The 27,775-nt window shown below is 41.5% G+C and overlaps 4 protein-coding genes across 4 annotated transcripts; 1 reads left to right on the forward strand and 3 right to left on the reverse strand.

The window, feature by feature from the left end:
- The first annotated feature begins 5,888 nt into the window (after nt 1–5,888).
- Nucleotides 5,889–7,418, forward strand: LOC126761413 (uncharacterized). The gene has a single exon (XM_050477549.1). The coding sequence runs from the start codon at nt 6,122–6,124 to the stop codon at nt 7,277–7,279; it is 1,158 nt and encodes a 385-aa protein (XP_050333506.1). The 5' UTR covers nt 5,889–6,121; the 3' UTR covers nt 7,280–7,418.
- Nucleotides 7,419–16,116: 8,698 nt separating this feature from the next.
- Nucleotides 16,117–16,881, reverse strand: LOC126761420 (translation initiation factor IF-2-like). The gene has a single exon (XM_050477557.1). The coding sequence runs from the start codon at nt 16,879–16,881 to the stop codon at nt 16,117–16,119; it is 765 nt and encodes a 254-aa protein (XP_050333514.1).
- A 2,552-nt stretch (nt 16,882–19,433) lies between these two features.
- On the reverse strand, nt 19,434–20,195 carry LOC126761423 (fibrous sheath CABYR-binding protein-like). The gene has a single exon (XM_050477559.1). The coding sequence runs from the start codon at nt 20,193–20,195 to the stop codon at nt 19,434–19,436; it is 762 nt and encodes a 253-aa protein (XP_050333516.1).
- Nucleotides 20,196–22,357: 2,162 nt separating this feature from the next.
- LOC126761419 (cyclic nucleotide-gated cation channel beta-1-like) lies at nt 22,358–23,259 on the reverse strand. The gene has a single exon (XM_050477556.1). The coding sequence runs from the start codon at nt 23,247–23,249 to the stop codon at nt 22,479–22,481; it is 771 nt and encodes a 256-aa protein (XP_050333513.1). The 5' UTR covers nt 23,250–23,259; the 3' UTR covers nt 22,358–22,478.
- Between the last annotated feature and the right edge of the window lie 4,516 nt (nt 23,260–27,775).

Consider the following 27,775-nt stretch of genomic DNA (forward strand, 5'->3'; position numbering starts at 1 on the left):
CGACTCCTGTTTTAAGCTATACACAATCCGGTGGGTCCGCATCCAAAGTTTGATTCGTCATAAACTCTAAGGAGATACAGTCATCAAATGTACGGAACAGCCTCCTTGGGTTTTTAGACGATTAATGTAGTTAAAATAATTGACGTCTTTGTAGCCCTCAAATTAAAGCTTATATCCGTCTACTATATCCCAAGGAGTCTACGTGCTCGCATTTGGCTGCAGCCTCTAGAGAAGTTAGGCGAAAGGCACCTGCTATGTAGCTTCGATATCGGCAGAAATGAAATGAATCCTACATTACGATAATACACCATGTCATACTGCATTGCTTCTTCACGGCTTTTTTGCAAAAAACTCAACTCATTTCATTCCGCAACCATCATATTCGCCTGATTTGACTTCGTGTGACTTCTGACTTTTCAACGAACTCAAAAGGACAATACGAGGATGCCGTTTTGACACGATTGCGGAGATAAGGTCCGAACAAAAGTAGTTCTTGAAGGATATACCGAAAAAATAGTACTCCGACTGTTTCAAGGCACGGGAAAACGTTCGCAAAAGTGTGATCTATTGAACGCGTATCACTTTGAAGGGGGTTAAAATCGATTTGGAAGAACAAACAAAGTATTTACATTTTATAAAGGAATTCACCTTCATTTTTGATCACGTTAACTTTATATACAGTTGTAAGCATTAGTGCCCAAAAAAATATTAGGAAAACTGTTTTTTGATTGAAAGAGGAAGTCGGAATCTTGTTCGTTCACAAACCATCATTCTGCTCAATTTGCTCCCAGCTAAGTTTCAAATAGGCACCATTCTACGAAAACTCCTAGCTCTATAACTCAATAATTTTTCTTGCCGCTGCTAGCAAGAGGTCTAATGAACGCTTTGGCTTCGGCAATGATTACCTTGGAATGGATTTTAGAGTTCTAAATGGACACGGTTCGATCGGGATTCGTACACATCGTCCGGAAAAATAATGGCATCTTTAATGATTCCCCCTCCGGGGAAAAAAAGTGCGGTAATATTGAAAAGTTTACTGCATGCAGTTGCATTAGCTGTTTGGAAGAAGGCGAATTAGAATCATCTCAACACCTCCTTCCCGAATGTAGCGCCTTTGTCAGATAAAGGCAAAAATAGGTGGAATTTCATACCTTTAGACATCCAGGTGAAATGCCTAAACGGCTTTGTGAAAGCTTCAGAGCGCTTTGCTGATAGCTGGTGCTTTTTCAACTGGCTTCACAAAGGTCGGCAAACATCAGCCCAAGTCTGCTCCTCCCGCCATGTGGAGGCATTAGCCATCTAACCTAACCTAACCTGTGATATGAACACGGAGCAGCGTCAATGCTGGCGAGTCAACTGTCTTTGTGCCGCTTCCCATTCATTTAACGCTTATTATCTATGCCATTTTCTGCTGTAGAAATTAACCAGCGCGCGTAGATTGAAACTTTTGTTCGTCTCGGCTTTGTCCTGGCCAAGCGCTGGTCCATATACTCGCGCATAATTACATGCACTCACACACACACCCACGACAGGCGTTTCGGCGCGCACTGTTGTTGACATAAAATTTGCGCGATTTTATTGTCGCTCGGTTGGGCTATTTGCTTTAGTTGTTGCCACAATGGCTGTTCGCTTGCGCGCTGTTATTGTTGTCAAGTGTGTGTGACTGTCTGTGTGTGTGTGTTGTAATGGTTGATGCTTGAATGCGTTGTCTGCTTGTTCGCAATGTTGTCGTTATTGTTTGTTGTACACACTTGTTGTTTGTTGTTGTTTTAGTATGTAGTCGCCAACGTAATTGGCCGCAGCGACAATTGTTTCTGTCGCTGTTTGTATTGTTGTTGTTGTTGTCGTTGTTGTTTATTGAAGACAAATAAGTGTGACTTAATTAATGCAATCAAGCGGCGTCCTCCACATTCTGCCGCCTCGTGTGCCCGCCAACATTGTTGTTGTTGTAGCTGTCTGCTATTTGCCTGCTGTCCGTCGCTTCGCTTCGTTGGCGCTTGACATTTGTTTGTGCAACAATTGTTTGACATACTCGTTGACAACACAAACGCCCTCAGTTGCAGTGAATTTATGCTCGTGACAACGCCAACAACAACAGTTGATTTTTGGTGATTTTTTTTCGCCACAGTAAATTAGGCAATCGAGGTTTTCGGAATGTTTTGCCATAATAATTGGTAGGCAGCTAATTCATTTCAATATGTTATTAGGAATATGTATTTCACGAGCTCTAATGTAGGCCCAGGCATGGTTATATCTTTCTCAATGATGAGTTGGGGATTGGTTAGTTTGCTGGGCACGCACACACTATACGAAATCTTGAAAGCTCACTTCCAAGCGGACATCATCAAGTGGATTTGGATCTTGGAAAACAAAGAATTTATTATACCCTGAACCATGCCCCGTTAGGGTATATCAAATTTGCCACGAGGTTTGTTATACCCAAAAGAAAACGTCGTAAACCCAAAATGTATATACTTATATAAATGATCAGCATCACTTAGTCATATCTGTCAGACTTTCCGCTTGTCAGCCTGCATAAACGCGAAGTTACAGGTAATTGACCCCGGCCTCGCACATAGATGGCTATTAGAATTAAATTCATTCGATTATCAGTTAAATTTGACCTAACCTATATTATTTTCGAAAAAACGAAAACGTATGCACAAAAAATTTTTTGACCGTAAAAAGTGATGTTCGAGGGGGATCAATAATATGCATGAATTATATTATTTTCGAGAAAATGGAAGTGATCTAGCGTAGTAAATCCACGAAGTTTTTGTATGGGTATGTGTCAATGGATGAAACATGGCCCTACCATGGGCAGATGAACACGCTTCAAAGGGTAGAAAAACGCAATAGTCGTCTGGCAAGGTTGTGTATTTTGGGATGCCCATGGAATAATTTTTACAAACTACCTTAAAAACGAAAAAATAATCAACAGTGGCTATTACATAGCGTCATGGGACCGTTAAAAAGAAGAATCGCCCAAAAACGAAGGCGAGAGAAGGAAAGAGAGTGCTGCTTCACCCAAACAATACACCGAGACACAATTTAGCGAAAATGGAAAATGGGCTTCAAACTGCTTCCACATCCATCGTATTCTCCCGATCTGGTCTCCGTGACTATTTATTGTTCTCAGGTCTCAAATAAAAAGCTCGTTTGAAAGAAATTTTCATCGAATGAAGATATAATCACCGAAACTAAGGTCTATTTCGTAGCAAAAGACAAATCGTACTACAAAACTGTCAACGAAAAGTTGTAGGGTCGCTATAATTTGTGGATCACCCTTGAAGAGAACTACGTTGAATAGAAAAATGAGTTTTGGCACAAAAAAAAATGTGTTTTACTTTGATAGGCCGGGGCTTTTCAATTAACATATGTTTTTTTGCGGATTTGAATATCATTCCTTTTTCTCATTGAGATATTTACGTCTGCGCACCCGCGTCCAGATCCCGCTTTTTGTTTCGACTGCTCCGATGCTTGGCCATCCATTTTATAACTAATATTGCATCAGCTGACATTATTCGGTATGCTGACGCAACTCTGAGGGCTGCGGTGTGGTGCACTCTGGTCACTACATACGCCGGTTTTCCTTTTTAGCACATCTGCCCAGATCTTAGCGCCATCTAATCCGCTGATTGTCGTCGACATTAAGAGCTTTTTCTTTCCTTGGCTGGGGCGGCCCCTATGTTGGCCATTAGTCGGCTCAGTTAGGAGGTGATTTTCTCTGTCTTTCCTGCGGCGTGCTGGATTTGTACGGTTTAGACAATTAGTCTGGGGTTCATGTTTACACCTAGGTAGTTTACTGTTTTTTGTATCCTAGGAATGTACGTGGTCGTTACTTACGTATGTGCTTATTTGTTAAGAGTAGTAGCTCGGTCTTTTCCGTAGCAAACTGGAGGTTGTGTGAGCAGAGTCATGCTTACGTCCGCTTCATAACATGATTAAGTTTCCTTCTTGCTTCTTCTATGTCTCTTGCTGTTAATACTGTTGAAATGTCGTCCGTGTCGCTAATTAAGTACGATTCATCTTAAATTTCGAGTTTTAGTATTGCGTCGTAGCTGATGTTCTATAAGTCTGGGTCTAGAATGGATCCATGATAATCCGTCTCTAGTTTCGTGCAGCCTATTTCTGTTACTAAGATAACTCCGCATCGGAGTTCTAAGATAGTCGGCAGCAACACTATTCTTTTGTGCGGCTTCTACACTTTCAATGCCACATTCTATAGCTCTTAGAGTTGATATTCTGAGCCTAAAGCCGTGCTGTCTTGGGGACATTCCTCCAGCTTCGAGTCTGGGTTTAGGTAGTCTTAAGTAGCCTGGATTATAAGTGGGTTGGTAGAGTGAAAGTTTCACCTAGGCCTTTGGGAGATCCTTTTGAAATCACTGGCACCAACATCCACACACTCCTTTATGTGCTCTCTGAACCACCTTTTGCTTCTGATGCAGTTCATCAGTACAAACAGCTTTATTTCTGCAACCTACGAGACATCGTCTAGAAACCCTCTAGCTCTAGAAGTAGTATCATAAACAACTATTTTTCTAGCTCATTTTCTTCATTACTGTAGTTCTTTAAGTACCTAAATGTCTCCAAAAAGTCCACGGCAGGAAAGGTCTTTGTTTCCTCTTAATTTGCGCATAAGCTTTCGTTATGGTAAAGTTGTTGCTTAAAAAGTTTGCGATACCCATAAGGCTCCGTAACCAGAAAATGGTTTTCCCACAAATTTAAATAATATTTTGTGAGGTTAAAAAAAGAGGAAGTTACGTTTGCTTTCGCAGAAAACGTAATTGAGAATATTTTGTATATTAGTAAGAATCAATATAATTTTAATATGCTGCTCATGAATGCCCTATCGCCCACTGGTATTTGTGGAAAGCTTTACAAACACATTGAGCGATATATTTATAGACAAATATGTGTGCTGGCGGCGTTATGAATGGACGCACAAAAGATAGGCAATGTGAAATATAGATACATAAAACTTTATTATACTATAAACATTTATATACATTATAACAAAAAAGTACCCAGAAATTGTCATCATTCGAACGGATTCGCGAGGGATGTCGATCTTGCCATCTCTCTAACACTTCTCTGACGATTTTCAAGCACCATAAACCTAACGTTTTTAATGTTTTCATCAGTTGAAGAGGTCGAAGGTCGTCTAGAACGACTGGGGAACTTAATTACAATTTCTGGGTGCTTTTTTGACACAATCTGTATTATACATGTCGCTAAGAAGCAGAGCGCTGTATTCTGAAAAAAAAAGCGAAAACATCAGAACAAATGAAGCAAAAGGCGGATTATAATGCCAAGCACGTAAACATTTTTAATTTCGCTGACATCGCCGGTGATTATGCATTTTAAATTTTGTTTTATTTTATTTTAGTAAATTTATAATTTTATGTTGAATTTTTCTCGTGCCATATTTAAGGCGAATTACGAGCCTAACGTATGTGTAGAATGAGAATTATTAAGCAATAAGCGCTTTTTGTGAAAAAATGTATGGAGGCATATATACATATATACATAAATACATACATACATAAATGCATGAATACATACATATGTATACGGTTGAACTTAAACGGCAATTCCCTGTTAACGTGGCATCGTCGATTTTGCCTGAATCTCACAAGTTAGCTGTGCCCAAGCACAGTACTCAAGTCAATATTTGTGTATTTTTGTGCGTAAGTGGCAATATTTGCATATATATATGTGTATGTATGTGTGTGAGTTCAATAATTTGTCAATCGAACTGAAATCGAGTGTGATCTGTGAGGACGTGATCGATCAGCGCGCTGTTTTAGGGAGACGTTGGGGCGTATGCGCAACATTGAAGCAGTTGCGAATTTGATTGTCGCCGCAGAGCGCAGTATAGGAGCACACCTGTGCCGGAGAGGACTCAAGCGCGTTTATAGACGGCAGCACGTACGCAAATTTGGCGTTTGATATAAAAGTGATTGTTGGCAACTTTATGAAAAACAGTCGGCATTAAGTAATTGAATACGCTAATTGACGAAATTTAAGTTGAAATTTAATTTAACGAAGTTACAAAGCCTTTAAAGGACAACACTAAAAACTCGCATTTTAGCTTACTTCATAAAAATTTGTGCGAAAAATGCTAAGCTTCGGCTATACGACATTCCTCCATTTGCTACTTGCGGCCGCAGTGCTGAGTGGCGCCACACAGGCGCGTCAGCTGCGCAATAACCGCATCTCGGCACGCATCGAACAGGCTGATGGTGCCGATGGCGAAGTGGCTGTGGTAGAGGAAGTCTATCCAACGCCATATCCTGCCGCCGGTTATAGACCTGGCCGTGCATTCAATCTGCCCGGCGAAGCTGATGACGAACCAACGGAAGGCTCCGGTGCCGCCGACACCACTACCGAATTGCCCGCGGACGAGTACACCACAACGACGGAGAGCGTTGTAGATGTCACCACCACCACTCCCTATAACTGGGTACCTGCTGAGCTGTTGAGTGATGACGCTGCTAAGCAAGGGCGCGCGGCTAAGGCACCCTATCCAGCTGCTGGTTGGCGTCCAAGTCGCGCTTTTTTGTTGCCCACTGAAATTAAAGCCATAGAAAAAGCAAGGGCCGCTGCTGCTGCAGAAGCTGCTGTGTCAAACGATAAGGATATTGTAGATGCGTCCGCAATCAGCGCCGAGGAAGCTGCTCTTCCAAACGATAAGGATATTGTGGATGCGCCCGCAATCAGCGCTGAGGAAGCTGCTGTGCCGAATGATAAGGATATTGTGGATGCGTTTGAAACCAGCACTGCCACACCGCTTGCGCCCTTCACAACGCAACTGCCCAATGTTTCTGAAACAGTAACTGAAGTGGACGCTGTGGATGCTGTAGCAGAGGCTGCTGCACCTACCGCTGCCCAACCAGCAGCAGATAAAGCACCATATCCACCATCTGGCTGGCGTCCAAGTCGTGCTTTTCTATTGCCCACAGAGATCGAATCCGCTAATCAGGACTCCAGCATTACTGTGAATGAACCTGAGGATCCAGTGTCGCCAGCCGACAAGGCTGGTCATCCGGCTTGCGGTGTAAGCGACAATCCAGTAGCGCCAAAGCCGGAGGAAGGCGCCAAAGAGAATCCGGATGCGGAGCGTGTCTATGTCACAGCGAACTTGGCGCCGGCGGTGGTGAACTCGCCGCTGACGTTGCCGATATTGTTGCGTTCACAACGCTTGATCACACCGCCCATTTATGTGCCTGCTGGTCGCTCCTACGCCTACTCTGCCAGCGTGCAGAGCTGGCGCTAAGGTGTATACTTAAAAAGTATTCATATAAATAGTGTTTGTAGTGAGCATGTGACATTCTTATTTTTAAGGCTGATCGTTTTTTATAACCTTTATTCGTTTTTATATAATTTTATAGAAAATTAAAAAAAAAATCCAAAAATATTTTTTTTTAAATTACAACAAGATTTTATAAATAATTACCAAAGAAATACTTTTTCTGATTTACTGGCGTTGCACATGCAAAGCTTAAATTTCGTTTTCGCCGTCGCTTGCTCGGTTGTTGAAGTTTTAATTACATTCATTTCACACTTTGCGCAAAAATTGCAAAGTCTGTCCGCAAGTTGTTGCCTCATAATTCTGTGAGAGTCTTCATTATTTTACATTTCGAAATTTGTTTACAAGTCGTTGGCGCACACTTCAAACTTCAGCCTCACAGCGGTGGAGAGCAGTACGAGTGCGAAGGCAAAGTGACATGCAGAAAGTGGAAAATGTTGCATGTTGCAAATTGACAGCCAGAAACTATTGCGTCTACTAGCTATTACAAGTACATAAAAAAAAAATAATAAGTATATAAAATGACATATGCAGTTTTGCTCGAAAAAAGTCCACTTGAGAAAATTGGTGGGTTTGTTGTTAGTAATTAATTGGCTCTCGTGGTACCTCATCAAAGTGCTAAAAATGGACTGACAGTGAATTTTCTTTAAATAAAGGACGATACATTTGAGGTTCCCTACTTTTTTTCTAAAGGAAAAACACAGAACCTTCATATGTAATTGGGAATTTTTGATATCATTCAAAAGAATATTCTTTGGCATTTATTTTTTGAAAATTATCTTTTTGAAATGTTGGCCTCAGCTAGGTCTCAGATGGTCCATCCGTTGAGTTCAATTTTTGATGTCTCGTTTGAGCATTTCGACTGGTAACAGGCGAACGACACCTGTGATGCTTTGCTCCAAGGCCTGAATCGGAGCAAGATTGTCGCATAGACTTTAGACTTTACATATCTCTAGATAGATATCTAAAGGTCTAACGCTGTGATATCACACAATCTTGGAGGCCAAACGACCGGCCCAAAATGTGAAATTATCTGCTCACCGAAGTGTTCTCTCAATAATTCATTGTTTAATGCAATGTGTGAGAAGTGGCGCCATCTTTTTGTAACCAAATGTCGCCGAGATCATGAGCTTCAATTTCATGCGTCAACTAGTCGGTTATCATCTTGTGATAACGGTCGCTATTGACTTCCTCACCGTCAGCATTTTTGAAGAAATATAGACCAATAAATCCACCGGTCCACAAACCACATCAAACTGTTGTTTGTGCGGGATGAAATGACAACCCTTGAATCTCTACAGTTTGCTGTTCGTACCAATTGCGGCAATTTTGCTGGCTTACATACCCATTGAGCCAGAAATGGGCCTCATCGCTGAACAAAATTTGGCTCGAAGACGTCGGATTTTCTTGAAACTTTTCAAGAGCCCATAGAGTGAAGTGATGCCGCAGGGGAAGGTCAAGCAGCTTCAGTTCTTGCACAAGCTGTATATTGTTCGCTTTAAATTTAAGATCTCAACTTCAAATGTGCCATACTCGTACGTCAGTCCGAGCTGCTGCGAACCGTGCCGAATCGATTCTCCATGGTCTACGTTTACACTCCCAGCTACGGCTACTATATTTTCTTCACCCGTGACCTGTCAAAAATGCTTTTGTAAAAAGAACTTCTACTTAGATCACCCGTTTTTCACCTCGTTTCTTTTTCTTAAGAAAAATTTGTCATGTCTTTCTCTCCGGTTGAATAATATATAAGATTTTTAGATATCGTTCTGAAATTTTTCTTAGGTTCGTGTATAACCAAAAAACTGCTCATTTGTGAGAATCGCCGATTTTGGACTACTACAGTGTGTAGCTGCCATATAAACTGACCGTTTGAACTCAAGTCCTTGTAGAGATATCCTCACGAAATTTGGTATGGATTATTATACAAAGCATCACTTCAATCTCCGAAGAAATTGTTGAGATCGGATAACTATAGCATATAGCTGCCATACAAAAAGATTTATCGAAGTCAAGTCCTTGTATGGAAAACCTTTCATTTGTTAATATATCTTCACAAAACTTGTTACAGTTTATCACTAAAGAAATCGAAATAATCTCCGAAGAAATTGTTCAGATTGGAGTACTACAGCATATAGCTGCCATACAAACTATCTAATCAAATCAAGTTTTTGCATGGAAAACTTTTTTACTTGACAAAATATCTTAAAAAAAATTGGCACAGAGTATTATCTAGTACATCGCTCCCATCTCTGAAGAAATTTTTCAGATCGGATCAGTATAGCATATAGCTGCCATATAAACTGACGGTTCGAACACAAGTCTTTGTATGGAAAACATTTTTATTCAACGAAATATCTTCACGTAGTTTAGCATATATCAATAAAAAATATATTTTATTCCCCTTCATGTCCTAAAAAATAACACTGTGCAGGGTATTATAGCTTTGCTAGAGTCTTTTTTGTTTTGTTTTCACTAATATATTTTATCACTCATATACATAGTTAGTATTACCCAATCCACATATTTTACATAGTTGCATATTTAGCTAAGAATTACGTCATTTAGTTTATTTATGATTTATTTTTTCCAAATACATATGTACATACATAGTTATATACACACTCATGACTATATACAGCAAGGACATTCGTACGCTCAATAAAATTCTAATATTCATTACTAAATATTCTGAATAAATTAAACACCGCCTTCACAAACACACGAAGGGATGCGTTAAGAATATTAAATTGACAACAAAAACGAAAATTGAAAATAAAATGAGAAATGAGACATATCCACTTAACTCATACCTACATATGTATATATTCTTTGAAAGTTTACTACATGAGCGGGGTCAGGGTGGGTGCGGATGGCGATTAAAAATTTTACAACCAATTCTGGGTCAACAAATGGTGATGTCACCATAGAAAAATAACCGAAACTAAAAATAGATATTTGTTTTGCAAGACTAAATATATGAGAGAATTCATAAATATATGCACACATATTAATAAACACAAAAATGTGGCAAATAAAATATTGTAACAATAAATGATGTAACACAAAGAGCATACAAAAAAGTTCGAATAACAACAGTAGATAAACTAAACAAAGAATATACAATTGTTTTAGGCATTTCGGGTTTGTAATTTATTTAAAATTTAAGTGGCAAATATAAGGAAAACGAAAAAATTTAACTTCGGTTGCAACGAAACTATTATACCCTTCACAAACATTCATCATGCAAATAATTTTTTTGTTTTTCCATATAGCAACTTAATTTTGATAGTTCCGTTTGTATGGCAGCTATACGTTATAGTAGGCCGATATGGAAAATTTCTTCAGATGTTTTAGAGTTGTCTTAAAAAATAAGCTCTGCCAAATTTCGTAAAGATATCTCGTTAAATAATAAAGTTGTTCATCCAAGAACTTGATTATGATCGTTCAGTTTGTATGACAGTTATATGCTAAAGTCATCCGATCTAAACAGTTTCTTCAGATATTGTAGCGTTTCGCTAGGCAACTATATATGCTGAATTTTGTGAGAATATCTTGCCGAACAAAAAAGTTTTCCCTACAAGAATTTAATTTTGATCGGCCAGTTTGTATGGCAGCTATATGTTATATCGAACCGATCTTTTCGATTTCTGCGTAGATTGTAGAGCTATCTTGAGAAATAATACATGCCAAATTTCAAGAAGATATCTCGTCTAATAAAAATGTTTTCAGTACAAGAAGTGGTGTTCGATCGTTCAGTTTGTATGGCAGCTATATGCTATGGCTGCTCGAACTGAAAAATTTCTTAAGATATTACAGCATTGTTTTTGGAAATAACCTACACCAAATTTCGTAAAGACAGCTCGTCAAATAAAAAAGTTTTCTATACAAAGATTTGATTTAGATCGTTCAGTTTGTATGGTAGCTATATGTAATAGCAGTCCGATCTGAACAAATTTTTCGTAGATTGTTGCGTTGCCTTCAGAAGTAATGTGTGCCAAATTTCATGACTACTTCTTTAATAAAAGAGTTTTCCATACAAGACCTCTACGTATTATAAACTTCGTGACAAGGCTGTATGCAGCAACCTGTTCGGGTCATAAAAATACCAGTGCTACAAAAACAACAACAATAGCCAGCAACTATCGGAAACCGGAAATTAAATGTGCGACACTGCGCCACCTGAATACAAATATTTTGACAATAAAAGCAATAGCAACCGACTAGCTTTAGCCTTTTGGAACGAAATTGAAAGATGGCGAATATGAAAAAATTGCTATCAAATACCTCAATCAAATAGACCAACAACAATAAACACATTTCATAATACTATAAATATTTGTAACAGAAGATAAAAATAAATAAGCAAACACAAAAATTCTGTGTATGCCGCTCCCTCCTCCCCCGCTTTGTGTTTGTAAGACCAAAGTAGAACGTGTAGATTGGCACAGAAAAGGCCAACGTACAAGCGTACAGTGGCTCCTGCAAGTGTGCGTACAAAGGTGCAAGCATATAAATTCAATAATTATAGCCGAGACACACACACAGCGGCACACGTATGCATACCAAGTATCAGTGAACCTCACACACCCTGCCACACACACGCATACAGCGACGCTTAAATTCGATTTGAAATGACCACCAGCAGCAACAGCGTCGTCGGCCGCTACGTGCTCGGCATGCGTGATTGGCTGCCGACCGCTGTAGCTCAGACGCCGCCAGAGCCAGAGCCATTGACAGTGGCAGTGTATGTCCGGCGACCGCAACAGAGCGTCCCCGGCAAACACGAAACAACGTAAACAACAACAGCAACAAAGAAAAAGTATGGCAAAAGCAATTTATTCGCTTGTACGTTAGATCTGTGTGACTATGTGTGTATGTTTGTGGAGCGAAGAGTTTGTAACTGTTCTGTATCTGTTTTTGATTTGGCTTTACGTGCGCTGCGAAACTTCGGAAGTTTAACGAAGCGCCTTAAACGCTTTAAATTGAATTGTAAGAACGTTGAACTGTGGCAGCGTTGCATTTCGCACGATTTTGCCACATCAAATTCAGGATTTGCTGGTCCACGGGGGTTCAGCTCTGCAACCGGCAGTTGTCTTCTGCTCATTGTTTTACTTGTCGTTGTCTTTCTAGCTTACATTTCGCTCGCACTGCCAGCTACACATGTCCTACGTCGCCACTATTACGTATGTATGTGTGTGTGTGTATATATGTATATCAGCTGTTGCTAACAAAATAATTTTGCTGTTTTTGTTTACTTTGTTGCTGTGTCTATTTTGTATGCAAGCTTGCAGATTTAGTTGTTTGAAGTTCAATTTTGACACTTGTTGAATGTGATTAAATAGGCAACACACTCAAATATATAGCTGCACAGTGTTCAAAAATATACTTTTTGATACAGCATTTTAATTTTTGTGTTACCTGCGCTGCTTGTCGATTCATAATAATAAAAATAAATACATATGAACTTGATTTTGATTAATGAGTTTGTACAGCAGCGATTGCATATAGTAGTCCGATTTCAAAAATTCTTAATGGTCGGGCAATGGAATGTCTGCTCCATCGTCATCGATTGGGGAATCGGGTTCGCTTTCTCCTGGCGATATGCTTTCACTGCCATTCAGCAGGGCGGAGAACTATTCCCTCTATAATTTTAGTATGCTCTGAGCATCAGTCACTAGATTAACTCTGCGGGTTCTACATGGGTATACTCCGGTCTTGAAACCTTCTGTTAGCCGCCACATCTGTATACGTAGAATTTTCGAGCACTGCCCCTGTCTTCCAGCTGGTCAAGCTCTTCGTAGTCATGCATTTCGGTCTCTCTTTTTTTTGACTGCAAATGCGTCTCGCTTCCCTCTTCAACTCTCTAAATCTATACCATCCCGCACGTGTTGTGGTTGATTGTAACGTTGTGAGGTAGGCAATCTGTTTTCTCTCTACTGCGACACGGTTCTCATCGTATAAACTGTTCTTTTGCATTTTCCAAAAACCAATGGTTTCGTTTCCACACAGTTCCTTACACCGAGTTGCTGACAAGTGCTCTCAGAGAGCAGGAGTTCAAGTCGAGTAGGAAATCATTCGGCTGTCTGTTGTGATTACAGATTCTCGACGTCAAGCCTTCCTTCTGTTTGTTGACGTAAATTTGCTGCGCAGAGGCGGGTGCGTATCTTGGTTGCAACAAGATAGTGGTCCAAGCCGATGTTAGGACCTCGGAGCGTACGCACGTCTAAAACACTGGAGACATGTTTTCCATATATCACAACATGATCGGTCTGGTTAGTGGCTTTTCAATCCGGAGACGGGAAGGAAGGTTGGTGAATTTTCCTATGCCTGAATCTGGTACCACAAATAACCATATTTCGGGCCCCGGCGAAGTCGATCAGCCTTAACCCATTTGAGGATTTACAAGACCAGTGTGCTGTATAATTGCCTTGATTTTGGACATATATTACGCAACTGTAAAAACAATTAAGATTTTACTGGGTCCACAAGGCGGAAATAAGCACACAATGGTAGTTACAGCCGTCCAGCACACAAAAAGATTGTTAGAAAAGTTCTAACAGATGATTAGGTGCCTACAATTAAACCTAAACCACTGTTCAACAGCTCAAGCACTGCTAAAAAAAAACTGCATCAGCCTTAGCATATATGTTTACGCCGCAAACAGTACGAAACCCCAAGACAATAACTGGTCAGAAGACGAAAGCCCACATACCTGCGAGGGTGTTGTGGATGGGTAGAAGCCATCGGAGGAAAAGAGCAGTGAACTTATTTACGAATGGCTTGAAGTTTGCAGGGAATGTTGGTGAAGGGGTATATTGTCAGGAATCTCTATCAACACCACTTTTAGACTTCCTGACTACTACAGTGTGTTTCAAGCCGAGATTGCTATCACTGAGGTAGCGGTAGATTTATTGCTCGGTAGTGAAGCCTCCTTCAGAGAAGTGACTATCCACTCTGATAGCAAAGCGGCGATAATATCCTTGATTTCAATAAAAGTGCGTTTAGCGTGACAAGTAGCGACAATAATTGGTCAGAAGGCGAAAGCTCAAAATCCGCGATATGGACCTAAAGGTCTACCAAGCTACCATTTGAAAAAGTTCTCAAGAGGCAAGATAGTGACATCGTGCGAAAGTGAAGGCCTACATTTCTTTAGTGTACTACGATTTCAGCAAGCAAGCTTACAACGCACGCAAGGGGAAAGCTGGCGATTTTAATGCATGGGCGGTTGAAGGGACGTAGAAATACAAACGCAAGGGCTACAGCTTCACTATCATCGTTTTCTAATCTCGGTTTAGAACTTCTCAATAACGCACTCAAACTAACTTTTATTAAAGGCAGGGTGTCATCCTATACCCACCCAACATATTTTTCTTTCATTAGGTATTTATTCTGTTTGTTCTATATTCTTTGGAAACGAGACACTGTGCTTGTAACATCACCGGGCAAAGTGATGATTTCCATATAAGCTATTACTAATTTGCAAGCGATAAAAATGAATCGCAAGCTCAATATGCTAACCGAGGTCACACGGGTAATCGGTTCACGTGTGCACCAAACGAATACATTTATACATTTGAGGTTATAGTGGCGGCCAATACGCTATCAACCGAGTTGGCAGGTGGAAAACTGGCATTTATTCAATATTTTTTTGAATGTAATGTTTACAAATATTTTCAAGAAAACAAAAAACAAAACAATATTCTATCATATTTATAAGAAAGTTGAACATTTGCCAAGTTTTCGCATGAAATTTTCGCTATAAAAGCATTACAACAAATCGAAAAGTCATAAATTTGCAGAGCAACTGGCAGGAGAGCGCTCAGCGAGTATGTCCAAACTAATATTATTTAACACCACATTACTGCTGGCGCTAGTTCTGAGTATTGCCGAGGATGCCGAGGATGCGACACGTCTAGCGCGGCACCGCCACCGTATTCTGCATCACAGATATCCACAAGCATTTCGGCACAAACCCAGTGCCGAGGACGATGACACACAGCGTAGAGGTGGATATCGCCCAAGCAGTTATCGGCTATCACAAACTTTTGAACTGCCCAATGAGACGCGTCAGCCATGGACTTCACAAAGCAGCACACGTCTGCGCGGCAAAGCGCCACAACAGCAACAGCACCGACGACCTATCGACGTATATGGATCGCCGCCAGTTAATTGGCCAATACGACCGCCACCATTGGGTAGACCCAGGCAACCCAGCCCTCATGACATTTACGGTCCACCTGCGGAGTTGCCCAGCACTGCTGATGAGGATATAGGCGATGGTGGCTTTCGTGCCGACTATGAATACGAGCAATATCCAGAGGAAGAGGGCAATAAGGGAGCGCAACAGTCCGGCGTGGAACAACAGAAACCAAACGCACAAAAGTCCGAACAATATGTTGATACGGTGCAACCAGAGACGCAACGAAAGGAGTCCAAAGATGATAAATTAGAGAATTTTGAAATACCGTTAGAGTTATTACGCGGTCCACAGCGCTATGAGGCTATTTGAAATATTTACTAAATGAACTTGGTCTGAGAGGAGAAAGACAATTTGTGATTATAAGATCAACAACAAAAAGATATTCATTTTTGTTTTAACATAAGATCAATTTATAAAGAACTTTGTTTGTACTGCACCAAAACCCTTAAGCCTTCATCACATTTAAAAGATCGCATATATATATGTTTTGTTCGAATAACGGTTTTATATTTATCAGTCTAAAAAAATCTTTAACAACTCTCCATTCCGATTGTTAACAATTCTCTATACTATTTACTTTCATGAAACGTACAGTTCTTTCAGCTTACCACTGTTGCAGTTGACCAGCGGTGTAGTAGAAGACAGGTTGTTGGCGTTGTTGAGCCGCAAACTGTTGAGGCACAAAGAACTGTGGTTGTTGTGGCAACTGTTGCAGACGAGCTGAACGAGCTTTGGTCGTAACCTTGGCCCTTACAATTCTGGCCGATTTGGCGGAGGTTGGGCGAGCACGAACGGCAGCGCGCAACTTGGCTGGACGAGCGGATTTGCGTGCGTTGATGCGACGACCGAAAGTCAAACGTGCAGATTCGATAGCCTCCTCCTCAGCGGCTTGTTCATCTTCTTCCTCAGCGATGGTGGCTTCGATTTCTTCAACGGGAGTAACTTCATTGACAACTGGCACATCCTCAGCCTCTGGTGGGCCATAGATAAGGTCTGGTTCGTGTTCGCCTTCAGCCTCATCGGCGAGCGCGGGTTCATCAGCTTCTTCTTCAACTGGTGCCTGCTCGGCTGGAAGCTCAACATTCACAGAGACATTTACGTCACCCTCTGGTACAGCTGGTGCTTCAACGGGTACCTCGGGAGCGGCAGCGGCGGCAGCTTCATCGAATGGAATCTCTGGTATCAGTTCCTTGGCGGAGGGGTATGGGGTTACAGCAGCTTCCTCAGCGGCTTCTTGACGTGCCAAGAAACGGCTACGTTGCTTGGAGAGTTGTAGGCGCCCATTGCGGCCACGGAAACGTGGCGCTTCAGCGGCGCAGAGTGCGAAAGCCAAGGAGGCGACGAGCAGGATTTGTAGGAAACGTGCCATTTTTTTGAAGGATGTATGTGCTTTACTGGGTGGAAAATACCAAGTACTGATACTATTTGCTCAGCAGTTCAGGCTTTTATACTAATTATTGCAATTTAACGCAGAAGCTTTGGTTTTAGGTAAAACACTGACGAGTACACTAACGCCTTATTAATATTTAATGTTGCATTTACTTGTCTACGCTATCAGAGTTTTCAATTCTTGCTTCATTTTTGATTTTTTTTATTGCTTTGCTTGAATATTCGTTATTATCCACCAACAACTGTAATTGCAGAGTTATCATTGAGCTTATGATTTTATATTCAAATTATTGTTATCGTGCTTATTTCCATGAACAATCGCAGCACATAGAATAGTTAATAGTTGTTTAGATTTGTTGTTGTATGAAGTATTTAATTCATTTTGCTTTGGTTGAAATACACTTACAGTTATTTTGTGGTAACTGTCTGTAGGTTACTTCAGTTTGAATGAAGAATTTCTGTAAAGGAATTAATAGTGATGAGTGCAGAAAGAATAAATTACTGAATATAACAACAATTCTTTTTTCTGTTCTTGAGCTTCAACGTAATGTACTTATTAGCCTTGACATTGTCATAGTATCGGAATCGTGATCGGTCGTCTAAACTGCGAAAAAATGAAGGACATGTTGCTGAAGACTGTTGGAAATGAACTGAGGCGGTGACGTAATGGCTTCCACTACTTAGCTTAAAAAAGCTGCTATGATCACGGCTAATTTCTGAGAGAATTCCAAATCATAGGTTAGAGTTAGGTTAGGTCGTAAGGTTGTTGTTAAACGATAAATCTCACTTAGGCGGATGTTCGTTTTGATGTTAGGGTTAGACTAGGTTGTAGGGTTGATCTTAGTCGGTAGATCTCACTGGGACAAATGTTCGTTCTTTGTGCTAGAATTAGTTAGTTGATCTTAATTAATGGATCTCACTTGAGCAAATGTTCGTCCTTTGTGTTAAAATTAGGTTGGGTGGTTGAATTGATACTAATCGATGGGTGGAAAATCCGGAGAATAGAACAGAAAATTACAAGATGATTCCACCCTGCCTTCTTTCATACAATTTTGACAAAAGGGAGCCGACAAAATACTCGAGAACACCTACATATATGGCGAGCACGTAGTTCGGTAGACCACTCGGATGAAGTTTTGGTATGGATGCCCTCCCCAGCAAAATCATCGGCTTTGCAGTTTCTAGCGATTTCGCTGTGGCCGGACACCCATACAAGTCTAATATGGAATAAGCTTGATGCTATTACTAACGAGGCAATGCCCGCCTTGATAAGTTTTGAGCGCACGGTCGGCGAGCTCAAAGTTAGTATAGACACTTCTCTGAAGAAAAGTGAGCTTTCTACTGCGTCTACTGTTGTCTTGATGGCAGTCACCTCCGCTAAAAAGACGTTACAGTCTGGTAATCTGAAACAAAAGTTGATGAAGAGCTCACTGCAACTCCTTTCTAACGGCTTCGCTTTGCCACAAATCACTCGAAGGTGTGTGAGCAAAGAAGCGACCGCAAAAGTTCTGCGATGCATTGTTTAAGATTGTAACCACCTGTTTCCCTCAATCTTATAGTAGCCTTCATCGCAAAGCATATAAAAGCTACAGGTGTCGTATGAGTCTTTGAACACTCTCCAGCAGCTTAGCTTGTGTGTTTTTTATGAGTGACTCCACCCGACAATGACCTCTTAAAACATTACTAATTAGCTACGATTTCTTAGAGCCAGGAAATCACTATTGGTTAGAGGCCCACATCTTCTATAACAACTTCCTTTCAAGGATAAGCTTTAGGTATTTTGCCCTGTCCACCGGTTGAAGAAGAGAGCCTCCTAACAAGTAAAAAGTAACATCAGGAATTTTGTGTCTGAAAGCTAAAAAACCTGCTCAGTTTTATTTATGTTGTTGTTGTAGCGGCAGAAATTTGCCCAGTTGACAGTCCTCGGCCAGATGAAACCCCAGCTTCGTTCGTGAGTTGTTGAAGGCCCCATCGATATCAAGGAAGTATCCGACAGCATAATTTTTACCTATAAAGGCTTTTCTCGTCATAACACAACCGAGTGCAAAGCAGTGTCGATTGATCTGTCTTTGATGCAGGCAAGCTGAGCCCAATACCATTGTCTCAACCAAAGGCAAACGGTTTATTTAGAGGGCTTTTGATACTGAATGAGGTTTGAAACAGGGAATCTCTATGACTTCTTTGAAGTTGGAGTATTAGAAAGAAGTTTGAGTGTTAATACGGATTCATCCGAAATCCCTATAGTGAAGTACTGCAAATCATTTCTTTCACACATGAATAATATTACCGAGGCTCATGTACTCAAATGGTTTCCTATTCGTAGAATATTCCAGAAATTTCCTTATTTTCCTTCTCAAATACTTCAATTATATAGATTTCTTTCGTTCGCTTTGTATATTTCTCTTTATTATCAGTCTAAAAAATTCTTTAACAACACACACTTTTATATCCTAATTTTAATTGTTAACAATTTTCTATGCTACCGTATCTAATATATAATCGCCTTTGAGATCTACTTAGATTCACACATTTTTACCACTGTTGCAATTGGCCAGCGGTGTAGTAGAAAATGGGGCGTTGTTGTTGTTGAGCCGCAAATTGTTGAGGAACAAAGAACTGTTGTTGTGGCAATTGTTGCAGACGAGCTGAGCGAGCTTTGGTCGCAACCTTGGCTTTAACAATTTTGGCCGATTTAGCGGAGGTGGCACGAGCACGAATGGGAGCACGCAACTTAGCTGGGCGAGCGGATTTGCGTGCGTTGATGCGACGACCGAAAGTCAAACGTGCAGATTCGATAGCCTCCTCCTCAGCGGCTTGTTCCTCTTCTTCCTCAGCGATGGTGGCTTCGATTTCTTCAGCGGGAGTAACTTCATTGACAACTGGCACATCCTCAGCCTCTGGTGGGCCATAGATAAGGTCTGGTTCGTGTTCGCCTTCAGCCTCATCGGCGAGCGCGGGTTCATCAGCTTCTTCTTCAACTGGTGCCTGCTCGGCTGGAAGCTCAACATTCACAGAGACATTTACGTCACCCTCTGGTACAGCTGGTGCTTCAACGGGTACCTCGGGAGCGGCAGCGGCGGCAGCTTCATCGAATGGAATCTCTGGTATCAGTTCCTTGGCGGAGGGGTATGGGGTTACAGCAGCTTCCTCAGCGGCTTCTTGACGTGCCAAGAAACGGCTACGTTGCTTGGAGAGTTGTAGGCGCCCATTGCGGCCACGGAAACGTGGCGCTTCAGCGGCGCAGAGTGCGAAAGCCAAGGAGGCGACGAGCAGGATTTGTAAAAAACGAGCCATTTCTGAAAGATTAATTAGTATGTACTTTACAGAGTATATAATACCGAGTACTGATACTATTTTCTCAGCAGTTCGGGCTTTTATACTAATGAAATTAACTTACTGTAAAAGCGTTTGATTTTCGCCTAGCAGTAATGACCTTAAAAGTTCAGAAAACGCCTTATTAATATTTCATGATTGTTCACGGTACGCCATGCCGTAATTTGAAGTTCTGCTTTCGAATGTGTATTCGTTCAAATGGTGTGCATTTGCATATTCTTCATGTCGCTTTTATTCTGCTTTGCATCGTGCTAAGCAGTGTATGCTTCAGATAAATTGGTATAGTTTTAAGCCATGATGACTATTAGCCAAATTTTGAGTCCAGTTGCAATAAATTAGATTACATTATTGTCATGAAAATTTTCAGAGCATTTTCAGAAGTGTTTCTTATATCTTCTTTCAAAGGTTAGGTGCAAAGTTTATATTGTAAACAGGCGCGATCAGATCAATGCTAAGCTATCAAAATAATATCAAGCAAGGAAGTAGAAATTTATCCAATCAGTAAGCCGGATGGAAAGCATCCAACTGTAACCTGTGGAAGCGGTAAAGTATTTGGGGTTCGTCATAAAGATATTGGTGCGGCTTAGTTAAAGACTTATCGGCAAATTGCCTTGTAAGTTGCCAGCAACGTCACTTTGTTCTTTCCCCATGTGCTGCTGGCTAGCGACTTGATAATTTTGTAGCGACTATGTACTTTGGCAATAACCGCGGTCGTGTGAAGAGTAAAGGAGCACCGAGTGTTAGGGTTATTGACATTATTATCGTCAAGTCTGTAGTCCTTCGTCCAGTGTGTGAATATGGTCGCTGTGGATTTAGTGGGAAGTGTGTTAGGTTCCGTGCAACGAGAAAGGTCGGGGAGATAGCCGTTTACTTTTGAGCACATCGATTCCATTGGCCGACGTTATTAGCGGGACTTTCGAGATGTAGATGTTAAACAATAACGTGGAGAGGACACTACCCTGTGAAACTCCTTGTTTAATTCTTCTCAGTTTTGTGTTTTAACCTGAAAATAGTATAGACGATTGACGGCCGCTCAGGTAGTTCATGGTCCACCTCTTCAGTCATGAAGGGAGCGTAGTTTTTTCGATGTCCTCAAGTAGCTTTTGACAAGTCCAACGAAGGTCGTTCTCTCGCTGGGTGGTTTCTAGTTAAGGCCACGAACTATCTGGGAGTTTATGACGCTAAGTGCTGCAGTGGTACTGTGCCCTTTTCCGAAGCCATGCTATGCTGTTGTTTTACCAAGATCAGGTGTGTTTAAAGGTTGGGAGTAGTAAGGCCTCATCAAGGAATGCCTTACCTCGTTATCAATGGGTTCATTTGTTGTCGCAAGATGCTTTTGTTCGAAGATCGAATGTACGAGATCAGTCAGACTGGCTTCTCCCTAGTTTTGGGGGCCATTGCCCTATCGTCATCTATGCTGTCAGGTTGGGAATTTTACTGGACGCAGAAACTGTATGGAGGTAAATGAGGTAAACCATCTTAACACTTCTTTCTTGATTATCCAACGTATCTCGTATCAAGGATTAACACTGGGGAGTTCACACTTTCAGATATCCCACCAGGATGGTTGGGATAAAAATTAAACGCCTGGGCAATATTGTATTGGTCACAAGGCGCTTTGCTGACTTATAAGATCGAATACAAGAGTTTTTATGGATTCGCAAAGGACTCCATATATTAGTTCAAGGGCGATCTAGATTTTCCATCAAACCTAGCCTAATTTATTATATATGGTCTTGAGATAATTTAGACGGTGGGTCCTCGTAATGTGGTATGGCATAGTTTCTAAAATATAATAGCCTCTGGAACCCAAATGGATGAAGTCAGATCTCCTCTTCCCCTAACCAATGTAATACCCAATTTTGCTAGCGCTGCTGGGGCCAATACATTAGAACGCTTCCTGGAATGTCTAATGTTTCGATATCTCGTAAACGACATATATAATCAGTTACCATCATGAAAAAAACCAAAATATGTACTTCTTATATTCCAACTTTGTCGACCCATAAATTTGACCACATTAGCCCATTTACAACACAACAAACTTAATTCGCTTTTATTAGGTTTCTTTTTATTTTCAGTCTAAAAAAATCTTTAACAATTCTTACATCTGTTTCTATTTTTAATCTTAATGTTAATTGTTAACAATTTTCTATACCCCACAGTATACTTGTAGTAAACTCATAATACCGATTGTATTCCCACCACCTTCTCCCAGAAAATTTAATTAGAACGTAGGTGTCTTTACCATTGTTGCAATTGGCCAGCGGTGTAGTAGAAGACAGGTTGTTGCTGTTGTTGAGCCGCAAATTGTTGAGGAATGAAGAATTGTGGCTGTTGTGGCAACTGTTGTAGACGAGCAGAGCGAGCTTTGGTCGTAACCTTGGCTTTAACAATTCTGGCCGATTTAACGGAGTTGCTACGAGCACGAGCTGGAGCGCGCAACTTAGCTGGACGAGCGGATTTGCGTGCATTGATGCGACGACCGAAAGTCAAACGTGCAGATTCGATAGCCTCCTCCTCAGCGGCTTGTTCCTCTTCTTCCTCAGCGATGGTGGCTTCGATTTCTTCAACGGGAGTAACTTCATTGACAACTGGCACATCCTCAGCCTCTGGTGGGCCATAGATAAGGTCTGGTTCATGTTCGCCCTCAGCATCGTCGGCAAGCGCGGGTTCATCAGCTTCTTCTTCAACTGGTGCCTGCTCGGCTGGAAGATCAACATTCACAGAGACATTTATGTCACCCTCTGGAGCAGCTGGTGCTTCGGGTTCAACGGGTACTTCAGGTGCAGCAGCGGCGGCGGCTTCATCGAATGGAATCTCTGGTATCAGTTCCTTGGCGGAGGGGTACGGCGTTACACCTGCTTCCTCAGCGGCTTCTTGACGTGCCAAGAAACGGCTACGTTGCTTGGAGAGTTGTAGGCGTCCATTGCGACCACGATAACGTGGCGCTTCAGCGGCGCAGAGTGCGAAAGCCAAGGAAGCGACGAGCAGGACTTGGAAGAAACGAGACATTGTTTGTGAATTGTTTTTAGTTGCTGTACCGTAGTTAGGTAACTGTGAACTGATATTGATTGTAGGAAATACTTGTGTTTTTATAGGTACAAGCGAAGTTTTTATTTCACAGGGTCTTATCAAAGGCCTTATTAAAATGTAATTACATATTTTGTTGGCGTTTGCTTTTGCCTGCATGCTGTTTAATTTAAATCGTTTTTCATTTAACTAATTTAATATGTTTTTTTTTGCTGAGACTTTTTTTAATTTATTAATGCGTTTTGCCTTTAAGTTTTCGACAGTGTTCTTGACTTCCACTGAGGGGCACATGCGCTACATGCAATGCATAATTGAGCCCACTAAGTCGTCTAAGTTCAATTGTTAGGCGCCACAAGCGCAAAGAATTGCCTTCGTTCCGATTAAATCGATTAATTTTGTTCATTTTTTGCATTTGTTGCTTATATGCTTCCTAATAGTGCTGCAGTTCTGCTCGCCGTTCGGTGCGTACGTGAGGTGTCGACGTCGGAAATGCTCTACTCATAATTCCAGCAGCAAACCGCAACTTAGACGCACACATGCAAGCTCACATACCAGCAGCAATCAACATTGCTTCCTCTTCTTTTTTTCTTTTCCTTTGTCAACCCATATTCGCCTTTGATTCAGCCAATCGCTGCTCTTGTCATGCATTAATTCCAAACACATTTCATATTTATACGAGTTAGCGTACACAAAAAAGCGATTCCGCCAACACCAATAACACCGAACTTCATAAAGCGCCGCTAGATTGCTCATTCTGTTGTTAGTTAAGTCATTAATTTCATATTTAATGTTGCTCACTTTTATTGCTCCTGAAACGACGCCACTTATCGAACTTGCGTCTGTATGTGTGCTATAAATTTTTGTCGACGTGCTAAAAATTTCTGTGAATGCATTCAGCGTGTCCATCGCAGTCGCGTTTGGTGGTCACACTTAGGGACTGCGTCCCCTGTGAGTTGCAAGCAATTATTTCTGCTGTGAGTTCGATTGTTTGGTGGAAAGTGTGATTACATGAAAATCTGGATTACTATATAATCCACGTAGGGGTTTACAGAGAAAACCAAACCAGTGTACAGCCCAATGACAGAAGTGACTAATCACTCTTATAGCATAGCGCCGATTCAAGCTTTGAACTCACTAACTGTACTTTGAAGGCTGCTAAAGGAATGCCCAAGTTTATTCTAAATAACATTGAGTCACTTTGTGATAAGATTAGTATGGGTGCCAAGTTACAGCGTAATCGCAGGTAACTGTTAGGTTGGCAAGCTGGCAAGAAAAGGCTATCAAGCCTAGTTATCAGTAGACTGTGAACGGGTCGGTGCTCAATACCTCGTATTTTGTACTACTGTATAGCTGGGTTTCGTGTCAGCTTGGTACACGCCCTTTGGCCCAAAATCGATCGTAAGAGATTCAGTCCGCTCTTTTCTTTCAGTAGGGCTAGCCTTTTTATAGTTGTGGGGCTCCAACGAGCCATTCTACTAGTGACAGCCCCGCTGTTTGGTTGACAATCTTACCACATGCCAGCTGCATTAGCTATATGGAAGAAAAGGAGGTGCTAGCGTCTCAACACTTCCTGCGGCTAAGCAAATAGTTACTAGTCACAAGACATTTTGAGAACTCGATAGTATATGAACGGATGTTGGAGTTCCATTGTTATGGCTTTACAAAGGATAGGATAAGATAAAATATAGTAGTCCAGGTGTGATCTCTGGATCAGCCATCGATCCTTACCGAATTGTTGAATTTCAACGTATAAATTAAGTTCCTAGGTTCGACGCTTGCAATCGACCATCTATAACATAAAAGGATAAGGAAACTGTCGAGGCAGAAGCTCATAACCTCCCAACCCATCGGTGGATTGCAGTAATTTTGCAGTGCTTTACTTTTTATAAACTCTTTTTGAGTTTGTTTCAAGCGCATGGTTCTAGATAGTGTAGCTGTGCGTTTAGAAAAAGCGGCACTTGCATCTTTGTTAAATATTTGGCTGGGCTTCTTCTCCACTTAGTGGCGTGTTTCCGCATTTGTTAAGTGTCGACCGAATGGACTTTGTTTTTTATAAGAAGCATGTTTTGCCAAGATCAATTAGGTTATCTTTTCTGTAAGTCTGGTGTCAAGTTCAACCCATAACTCAACGAGTGGTCGGAGCCAAAGTAGTGATTTGGTGCCTGATGCCAAAGCAAACATAGTATTTTATGTAGGGTACACTTCTTCAGCTTGCTGAGCGAAAGTCACACACTAACACCAGGAGATGACGAACCCGGTTCCCCAGTCGATGAAGTAGATGTTTCATTGCCCTACTAGGAAATTTGAAATTTTTAAGCTCATCAGCTTCTTTGTGGGATATGGTCCTATAAAAGCATGTGCGATGATTGGACCCTAGGTATGCTCTGCACTTCTTCTCCGAAGACTTCACAATCTGTAGAAGACTAAACAATTATTTTAATATTTACGCCAGGTAAATGAAAATTTATGTTAGCTTCTGAAAACAAAACTGTCTGGAAAGGTATAAAACTCCTGTCCTCGCCATGCTTTACCTTTCTCACGAACAACGTGCTCTTGGGCAATTCTTTTGCTTTAAGGTAAAATCAATCAGGATGGCAGATTAAACGTGACCTTTGCCACAAACACTTCACATACATCAAAGTGGCAACAACAAAAACACCTATGGAGTTCACACGAACTGTGGTATTTGCGAACACACCTGCTATTCAATGAATATTTTTGCGCAAAAACTGCTGCTGAGCCGAACTGGCCCCAAAGCTCGCCGCTCTAGTATACTTTGTTTAAGCTGGCGCACACAGCACTACACTTTAAATCATCGATTGCGGCGAAAGAAACGTAGCCTCACCTACATAAAGCAGCCTCGCCCATCAAGTGTCACTGCCACAACGTCGTTGCTTTAGGCTGAAGCCAGCTGGCTGCTGGAGCCCTCTGCGCAGCCAGGCAGGTGTGCGTGTGACACTGTGACAGTATGTCTCTTTGCAATACGTCAACATAATCTTAGGTGAGTAATCTGGCACCTTTTTCACTGCCACTGCCACTGCTGCTGCCATAATGTCACAGGGCGCTGCACCATCGGGGCATAGTTCAGCTGCAACCGGCAGTTGCAGCAACAACCGCCCGCACACCGTTGAAAATCCGTCATTTTCATTATAGCTGTTGCGGTGGCAACTTTTCGAAGTTCGGTCGTAAGACAGCGCCGTGTGGGTGGGGCAGTTAGTGCCAAGATGTAGTGAGAATGATATGCAACCTTTTCAACTCAGCTGCGTTATCGGCTGCCACAATCGTGCTTTTGTCTAGCTGCTTCCTGGGACGACTAAACGTTATTTGGTGTGAACACTGGGCGTAAAGGCTTGGCTAAACAAAATCGGGTTCTCTATCACAAGAATATATGTATAAAAGCGAGTAAGCGTTGCTTCTTATTGATTCAATGTCCGTCAGCTTGTTTGTTAAAGATAAGGGTTTGCAGCCGAGAGGACCAATTATCGACCACGACGGTCGTCTCGCTCCTATATACGTAGACAAGCGGTGTAAAATCGCACGATCTTGGAGGCCACGCCAGACTTTGTGGCCGGCTTCATTTTTAAAGAAATATTGAGCAATGATACTCTCTTCCCATAGAGCACATCAAACAGGCTTGTGATATCCTTTTTTGCTTATTTTCCGAATTTTTGACGAACTTGATAATCTTTCGTCTTCAATTCTTGCACGATATTGGGCGCAGCTCCAATCATTGAGCGCGATGACGTGTGGGCTTATTCGGGTCTTCTTTGATACTGTGCTTTACAGCACTAGCATAGAGTTAATGCGGTGCGAAGCCGATCTATAGTTATTCAAGTACTGCAGTTGTTGTTGTAGCGGTTGTTTGGTTGCATTGGTTGCAGCTTTCAGCGTGGTTCTCACCTTCTAACGGTAAGCTGAGGACACGTACTGACTCGACGGGTTCGGACTATATAGATAAGATAATAAGGAGGTGGTTGCAGTTAGGTAAGGACTCTTTACACGCTAGCTATACTTTTGGTATATCGAGGTCGAGAAGTCTAGAAAAGTAGCAGTTTAACGCGTTAGAGTATCCAGCACAAAATTGCGCAAGGATTACTCTAGATTCTCGGGTCAACTCCAGCTCTTCTTCTGTAATGGATGGTTTTTAGACTCAAAGTATGCCATTTACTAAGAGGGAGTCAGTGAAATTGTTGATGACTCCACTGTGAATGGCGGTCAGTGACTGTCTAAAGTTAGTTGCGTCTGGAGTCTGGTAAACCTTTTCTTTGATGTCGTCGACGTTATCAAGTAAAGACTTCTTGATATTCCTAAAAGGCGGTTCTACCTCAAGCAGATGACTGCGTGGATGACTTCTGCCTAAAAGTTCCAGCGGAACCGACTTAGAAAGGAGCTCATTATGTTGCTTGACCGGAGTCTCGTATTACAGGGTCTGCTTTGCGATTATGTCGACCGAATGTTGGACGTGGTGCATAACAAACCAAACTTAATAAAAACTCAGCAACAGTTGT

Source organism: Bactrocera neohumeralis, chromosome 6 (genome assembly GCF_024586455.1).
Source record: "Bactrocera neohumeralis isolate Rockhampton chromosome 6, APGP_CSIRO_Bneo_wtdbg2-racon-allhic-juicebox.fasta_v2, whole genome shotgun sequence".
In the NCBI taxonomy this organism is placed as follows: Eukaryota; Metazoa; Arthropoda; class Insecta; order Diptera; family Tephritidae; genus Bactrocera; species Bactrocera neohumeralis.

Bases quoted from the DNA above. Each gene is read 5' to 3' on its own strand.
- LOC126761420 (XM_050477557.1), bottom strand. From the start codon at position 16,881: ATGGCACGTTTCCTACAAATCCTGCTCGTCGCCTCCTTGGCTTTCGCA.
- LOC126761423 (XM_050477559.1), bottom strand. From the start codon at position 20,195: ATGGCTCGTTTTTTACAAATCCTGCTCGTCGCCTCCTTGGCTTTCGCA.
- LOC126761419 (XM_050477556.1), bottom strand. From the start codon at position 23,249: ATGTCTCGTTTCTTCCAAGTCCTGCTCGTCGCTTCCTTGGCTTTCGCA.
- LOC126761413 (XM_050477549.1), top strand. From the start codon at position 6,122: ATGCTAAGCTTCGGCTATACGACATTCCTCCATTTGCTACTTGCGGCC.